This window comes from Misgurnus anguillicaudatus, unplaced genomic scaffold (assembly GCF_027580225.2).
Source record: "Misgurnus anguillicaudatus unplaced genomic scaffold, ASM2758022v2 HiC_scaffold_34, whole genome shotgun sequence".
NCBI classification, from domain to species: Eukaryota; Metazoa; Chordata; class Actinopteri; order Cypriniformes; family Cobitidae; genus Misgurnus; species Misgurnus anguillicaudatus.
In genome coordinates, this window is record NW_027395284.1 from 3344340 (window position 1) to 3352272 (window position 7933).

At 39.7% G+C, this 7933-nt stretch overlaps 1 protein-coding gene across 2 annotated transcripts; it reads left to right on the plus strand.

Moving 5' to 3' along the window:
- The first annotated feature begins 3906 nt into the window (after positions 1-3906).
- On the plus strand, positions 3907-7622 carry LOC129421535 (uncharacterized). 2 transcript variants are annotated; one of them, XM_073865943.1, is made up of 9 exons: positions 3907-4358; positions 4739-5161; positions 5269-5403; positions 5531-5773; positions 5903-6160; positions 6260-6568; positions 6658-6906; positions 7003-7086; positions 7340-7622. In XM_073865943.1, exons 1-9 carry the CDS (start codon positions 3934-3936, stop codon positions 7404-7406), a joined length of 2193 nt encoding a protein of 730 aa, XP_073722044.1. In that variant the 5' UTR covers positions 3907-3933; the 3' UTR covers positions 7407-7622. The 2 variants fall into 2 exon arrangements, with proteins under 2 accessions (XP_073722044.1, XP_073722045.1); XM_073865944.1 differs by lacking the exon at positions 5903-6160.
- Positions 7623-7933: the final 311 nt, after the last annotated feature.

A 7933-nucleotide genomic window follows, 5' to 3' on the forward strand; every position in this document is an offset into this window, starting at 1 on the left:
GTCCAAAACCTAAGCTAGACCTCAGTCGCTCTACGTTGGATAGGGAACAACAGATTCAGCTGGAGACTCTGATTTCGAAATATTCAGATGTCTTTAGTGCAAATGAGCATGATTATGGTCGCACTAATTTGGTTAAGCATACCATCCGTACTGAAGGTGCTCAGCCCATCAGGCAGAGGGCTTACAGAACATCACCATCCATTCGAGCTGAGATAGACAAGCAAGTTCAGCAGCTCCTTTCCCATGATGTTATTGAGGAAAGTTGTAGTCCCTGGGCTTCGCCTGTCGTCTTAGTAAAGAAAAGAGATGGCAGTTATAGGTTTTGCATTGATTTCCGGAAGCTTAATGCAGTCACTGTAAAAGACACATACCCCTTACCTCGACCATCTGATGTTTTAGACAGCCTGTCAGGTGCATGTTGGTTTAGCACAATGGATTTGTCCAGTGGATACTGGCAGGTTGAGCTAGATCCTAATGATAGGGAGAAAACTGCGTTCAACACAGGTAGTGGTTTATATCAGTTCAAAGTTTTGCCAATGGGTCTAACGAATGCCCCTCCAACTTTCCAACGTCTAATGGAGTTGGTGCTACGTGGACTTCTTTGGAAGCTTTGTCTGGTTTACCTTGATGATGTACTTGTGTTCAGTCGAACTTTCAGTGAACATCTTAGTGGTCTTGAGGAGGTTTTCAGCCGTTTTCGTTCAGCAGGTCTAAAATTGAAGGGTAGCAAATGTCACTTTGCTTGCAGTGAAGTCTCATATTTAGGTCATGTTGTATGTCGCCAAGGTCTTCGGCCAGATGAAAGGAACCTGGAAAAGGTCCGGTCGTGGCCTACTCCCAGAACTGTGACAGAGGTGAGAGCATTTGTTTGTTTGTGCTCCTATTACAGGAAGTTTGTGAAGAATTTTGCTGTGGTGGCTGCACCCCTTCATGCTCTAACCCAAAAAGGTGCTGTCTTCAAATGGTCGAGTGAATGTGAGGAAGCGTTTAGGTCACTGAAACACGCCCTCACTAGTCCTCCCATTGTAGCTCACCCTATATTCACACAGCCTTTTCTACTGTACACGGATGCTTCACAGGATTGTGTAGGTTCAGTGCTCGCTCAGATTCAGGACCAAAAAGAGCGCGTAATTGCTTATGCCAGTCATGCTCTTACCACTTCTGAAAAGAAATGGTCAACTTATGACCGTGAGCTGTGGGCTGTGGTGTGGTCTATCCAACATTTTAAACATTTCTTGTCAGGAATTCCTTTTAAGCTAATTACCGACCACAAACCCCTGTTGAACTTGAAGACTGCCTCAGTTGATACTGATCCAACAGGTAGACGGGCCCGTTGGATACTCGAGCTACAGGTTTATGACTATACCATACTTCATAGAGAAGGAAAGCAGCATAGTAATGCTGATTCTTTGTCGCGGCGCCCTAACTCGCCTGTGACTGAAACAAAGGCAGTGCAGTGTGTAATTTCCAGCCATACCGCTGCTGAAAGGGTCTCTTTTGCTGAAGTACCAAAGTGTTATGGTGTTCTTCCTGACACAAGTCCAACATTATCAGTTGATTTGGTTGAATTACAAGCTCAGCAAAAGGCTGACTTTTGTCTTAGTACTGTCATACACTGGAAAGAGAATGGTGATCAGAGACCTCCATTCGGCAGACTCAAGCGTTCGCCTGCCACACTGAGAAAACTTTGGCATGAATTCCCCAAATCAGGTGGCCCCTATTTAAGGATGAAGCCAACACTTGTTGAACATGCATTTGAAAGCTGAGAAAATGGGTTGTTCAAGACATTGTTCAGAAGAGCAGCGTACTTTGATTAAAAAGTTGATTGGAGAGGGGAAAACCTATAAAGAGGTGCAAAAAAATGATAGGCTGTTCAGCTAAAATGATCTCCAATGCCTTAAAATGGAGAGCAAAACCAGAGAGACGTGGAAGAAAACGGAAGACAACCATCAAAATGGATAGAAGAATAACCAGAATGGCAAAGGCTCAGCCAATGATCACCTCCAGGATGATCAAAGACAGTCTGGAGTTACCTGTAAGTACTGTGACAGTTAGAAGACGTCTGTGTGAAGCTAATCTATTTTCAAGAATCCCCCGCAAAGTCCCTCTGTTAAAAAAAAGGCATGTGCAGAAGAGGTTACAATTTGCCAAAGAACACATCAACTGGCCTAAAGAGAAATGGAGGAACATTTTGTGGACTGATGAGAGTAAAATTGTTATTTTTGGGTCCAAGGGCCACAGGCAGTTTGTGAGACGACCCCCAAACTCTGAATTCAAGCCACAGTACACAGTGAAGACAGTGAAGCATGGAGGTGCAAGCATCATGATATGGGCATGTTTCTCCTACTATGGTGTTGGGCCTATTTATCGCATACCAGGGATCATGGATCAGTTTGCATATGTTAAAATACTTGAAGAGGTCATGTTGCCCTATGCTGAAGAGGACATGCCCTTGAAATGGTTGTTTCAACAAGACAATGACCCAAAACACACTAGTAAACGGGCAAAGTCTTGGTTCCAAACCAACAAAATTAATGTTATGGAGTGGCCAGCCCAATCTCCAGACCTTAATCCAATTGAGAACTTGTGGGGTGATATCAAAAATGCTGTTTCTGAAGCAAAACCAAGAAATGTGAATGAATTGTGGAATGTTGTTAAAGAATCATGGAGTGGAATAACAGCTGAGAGGTGCCACAAGTTGGTTGACTCCATGCCACACAGATGTCAAGCAGTTTTAAAAAACTGTGGTCATACAACTAAATATTAGTTTAGTGATTCACAGGATTGCTAAATCCCAGAAAACATTTTTTTTGTACAAAATAGTTTTGAGTTTGTACAGTCAAAGGTAGACACTGCTATTTTTTTGAACACACCCCTTTCAACTAATTGCCCAATTGCACAGCCTTAAGAGCGTGCATATCATGAATGCTGGGTCTTGTTTGTTTTCTGAGAATCTACTGAACCTACTGGTAACTTGTTTGCCACGTAGCAATAAAAAATATACTAAAAACCTTGATTATTCTGATTAGTCACATTGTACTGCTATTATTTTGAACAAGACTGTACTCTTTTCACATGCAAATCTTTGTCGTGTTTCTTCTCTAATGCATTAGTACTGTTTTATAAGAGAGCGACTAATAAGTATAGGCTAAAATATCTTCGCTTTCATACTGAACTCATTGATTTTAAATACGCGAGAGAGAGAGAGAGAGAGAGAGAGAGAGAGAGAGACACGTAAAGTGAAAGTATACCCCGCTACCTTTAACTCTACGTACTCCGCGGGACACATCCGTCCTTTCCATATAGATCACGCATCAGCAGCGATTGGTCACGTTACTTTAAAAAGTGCATCCGAATCGATACGGAAGATGCTGTATCGATGCGCGCATCGTCAGGCGTCCATGACAATGTATCGTCGTATCGATATTTTGAACACAGCACTATTAAATACCTGTCACAGATGTGTACGGAGAAAGACGAGGAGAAACATTTAATGAAATTATATTCACTAATAATAAAACAATAAACAAGAAGACTGGCAGAGAATAACAACAATGATGGGCATGGGTTCACAAAACATAAACAGGCAAGCATTTACACAAGACATGATAACCGACTACTTACTAAAATTAAGGCAGGAAATAAATACACAAGACTGATGATTACAAACCAACACACAAGTGAGGACGATGAACACAGGACACTGACAAAACCTAAGCTGAGTTTCTTTTATATTTGGATAGTTAAATCAAACTTGCAAGGTCATTAAATGTAAATATTGTGCAAACATCACTTTTGTCCCCTACTGTATGTGTTGCTGTTATTTGCTAAACTGTATAATTGCCTGCATGCTGTGTGTTATCACAAATAAATGAGTTGTTTGGTTGTCTGTATTTCATCAGGTTTGAGGAAAGTTATAATGAGACACAACGAATGTCTGCAGTGAAGTTTCTGCTGAGGATATGTGATGCAGCTGTAAATAATGACATCAATACAGGAACAAATTTCATTACTCAGCTGTCATCTGTGTGCAGTTACAAAACCTTCCCTTATCACGAGGAACATGATGATGATGGTGATTATATTAAAATAAAACAGAGTGATTTCCTGCTGGATCTTTACTCACATGTGAAGGACTATGAGAGTCAAACAGGCAGGAGTTTACTTCCAGCATTACAGTCAGTTTATCAGTCACCTGATGTCTGGATCATAAATCTCTCAAAGAGAAAGACCTCCATCCTCCTAGAAGTGCTGAAGCTTCAAACAGAGAAGAAACCAGTAAAGCTGATAGACTGCACAGATGAAGAGAGTCAAGTGATGAGTTTACTTCACTGTCTGCCATACATCTCACATCTGAGGTAATCTGATGAACTTTAGGTTTGATTCGTTTTTTATGTGAACATTCATACTGTACTTTCCACCACACAAAATATTTATAAACTGAATGTTGGCGACTGAAGAGTGTTAGCATTCACTTTCACTCTATTAAAAAGACACATTTCAATATTCTTTTAAAATTACTCTTTCATTTCACTAAAGACTGAAAAGCAAATTATTTTGAACAACATTATGTTGAGTTAATAATGCCAGTTTTATTCATTTTTTAGTACCACCTCAAGAGTAATAAACAAATAAGTGACCTGACAACATAAAATGCAGATGCTTTGCAAAATATTGTACCTGTCCAGAATTTTTATAATGCATTCATGCATGTTTTTTATTTGTTGTTTATAAACAGATTGAATCATTATTATATCAGTGATGCTGCAGCATTTGTGTCAAATCTCTTCATTAAAGCAGCAAAGACTGAAAGAGACACACGAGATCAGATGCTGAAACTGTTGACATCAGTCTGCACATACAGATCTTTTCCTCATGAACGGATTAATGATGATGCTCAGAGTAATTTTCTGCTGGATCTTTGCTCACATGTGAAGGACTATGAGAGTCAAACAGGCAGGAGTTTACTTCCAGCATTACAGTCAGTTTATCAGTCACCTGATGTCTGGATCATAAATCTTTCAAAGAGAAAGACCTCCATCCTCCTAGAAGTGCTGAAGCTTCAAACAGAGAAGAAACCAGTAGAGCTGATAGACTGCACAGATGAAGAGAGTCAAGTGATGAGTTTACTTTACTGTCTGCCATACATCTCACAACTGAGGTCAGTACTGCATAAATGTGTTTTATTGTCTGAAGTGATTGTGGTTCATTGGTGATGTTTAGTTGTTTATTTATCTGTTTGTTTTAATCAAGTCTTGTGTTTTTCAGTGGTGATAAGCGCTGTGTGTTAAGTCTGGTTAAACTGGTTCAGTTCAGAGAGAATCCAGATCTGGTGATGTCACTGTTTCAGGCTCTGGACTTCAATCTCAGTCTGGATGGAAAATTACCCAGCAGCACCTGCAGGTTTGTGGGTGAAGTCTTACATCTGTCAGCTGACAAACTCACTTTCACTGTCAAACCTGAAGCCATCTCTCTCAGAGGAACAAGACTTCTCTAGCTCAGCCACAAATAAAACTCTGTGTGTGTTTAGACTCTCTGAAGAGATTCTCCAGACGCTGGCTGAATGTGTGTATGAAGCTCAAGAAGAGGAAGTGACTCGGTGCTTCCTACAGAAAGTGGGCGGAGATTTGACTTCCTGTTCCTTCAGCTGGGAAAAACTTCACTATTTCCTGCAGTGTGAAATTTTATCAATCACTCTTAACCTTAAAGAAAGAGACACAACACTCAACATCAGAGAAATACTGCCATTTCTCAACAAGATTCACTTTCAGCGGTAAACAACACACTAAATCTTCAGATTACAGAAAAGCCAAACACCTTAATGTGCTCTCAAAATATTTAAATAGTATTTACACATTTAATCTGATTTATAATAAATGATCAAATGTTTGTGTGTTTACAGGATGAGCTCCACCTTCATGTTGTGTTTAATTCGAGAGATCTATGAGTCGAGATCTTCAGTGTTTGTGTTCAGTCTGTTGAGTTCAGTGAAGAACTGCATTAACCTGCAGAGCAGATCGCTGGACTCTGTCAACTGCGCAGCCCTGCGCTTTATACTGCAACACTGCACTGCAGTTACACTCAACATGATGTGGACCTCCATACCAGAGGAGGAGCTAGAGAGCATTCAGACTCTCTTCAGTCACGTCTCCTGCCTTAGGTCCTCTCTCTATGTAAATGTTATTGTTAAAATATTAATAAATGAAGTGATTCTGATATTACCAGAAGTTGTTGTAATTGAGTTGTTGTTTGTTTTCAGTGTTGACAGACGGCTGTTATTGAGAATGATTCACTGCTGCAGTTCATCTGATGTCCAGCAGGAGGCGTCAGTGGTTTTGCTCTCTGCCCTGCAGCACAAACTGGACTTCACCTGTGATTCAGCACTGGACCTGACAGAAGACACACAGACTCTACAACTGACTGCTGAAGACTGCCGTTTGATATCTGCAGTCATTCAGAGAGCTTATAAAGATACACAAACACTCACACAGCTGAGTCTACACGACTGTGAGATTAATACAGCTGGAATCCATCAACTCTTCTCAGTTTTACACTCTGTTAAACTCCAGTGAGGAAACATCAACACATATCATTCATACACAAGCACAAATACACATCTAAACATACACAAATAACACATCTCTGTCTCTCTTTCAGCTGTGATAAATGGATGCTGCTTCAGTTTCTCTCTCATGTGGGTTCTGGGGAAGCTGAATCTCTTTCTCAGGCTCTGGGTGCAGAAGTGGATCTCAGTCAGACTCAGCTGGACCTGCAGGTCTGTAGAGGACTGGCGCTGGTTCTGGATCATTCTGAAGGTCTGACAGAACTGGATCTCAGTCAGTGTCATCTAACTGATCAGAGTCTGGATCTCCTGCTGCCAAACCTTCACAAAGCAGAAATCATTGAGTGAGTGAAAGACAGACAGAGAGAGATTGTCAACATTATACATTGAGTGTCCTGTAATATTTATTGTGTTCCTGATGATTTTTGTCTGTTCTATAGTTTTAGTGGCAATAACATCACTGATGAAGGGGCGGAGAAAATGTACAATATTGTCTCTCAATACAGTAACATAAAGACAGTAAGGTGTGTGTGTGTGAGCTTCATATATCACACTTATATGAAGTATGATATGTTTGTATAGCACGCAGACTGAAAATAAATGAGGAAAATGAAATTATTAAATTCTCTGTAATCGGTTACAGTACTACGCAGCTTTGTGTATATTACAAGTCAAAAGTCTGTACTTTTTAGGATGTTTTCTAAGGATTTTGTTTTTATGTTAGTGATTGTGTGTTGTGGTTGTAGCTGATATAATCTTGTGTTTGTATCTCTGTAGGCTCTTCAACAACACAATTCAATTCAGTGAGATCCTCTACAGAGACCCACGATTTGAGATCTGGTGATGCCAAAAAACGTCGTTTTTGTCTGGAATATATGAGCCAGTTGCATAACCGTTCAAGATATTAAGTGTTGTGGGTACTGATAAGGTAACATGTGTCAAAACTGGAGTCGTTGAGATTTGAGATCACATTCATATTCACTTTGTTTATTGCTGGTTTAAGGGAACATTATTTATACTTAATTGCTATCTTTTAATTAAATTCTATCATTTATATTAATATTTTACGTGTTAAGAATAGGTATAGATGTTAATGCAGATTTATTGCATTGTTTGTATGTATGTTGATGACTTCACAGTGATGGTGAAGCAAGGTCAAGGTTTATTAACCCTTGTGGGTTATTCAAATTTACTACCCTTTCGGGTTGTTTGTGTGCAAAAAAGGTCACTAAATTAAACGGCTGTAAAAATTTATCCGATTAATATTTTTTTCTATTTTTTTGCATAAATCTGTTAATCAACCTCGGAACTGATCAAAACTACCAAATGTTTGCAAAATTTCCATGATTTTAACTCTTTAATTGCCAAGTT

Bases quoted from the DNA above. Each gene is read 5' to 3' on its own strand.
- LOC129421535 (XM_073865943.1), top strand. From the start codon at position 3,934: ATGTCTGCAGTGAAGTTTCTGCTGAGGATATGTGATGCAGCTGTAAAT. The intron at 5,404-5,530 runs GTTTGTGGGTGA...GTGTGTGTTTAG, and splicing joins TTACCCAGCAGCACCTGCAG to ACTCTCTGAAGAGATTCTCC. The intron at 7,087-7,339 runs GTGTGTGTGTGT...GTATCTCTGTAG, and splicing joins AGTAACATAAAGACAGTAAG to GCTCTTCAACAACACAATTC.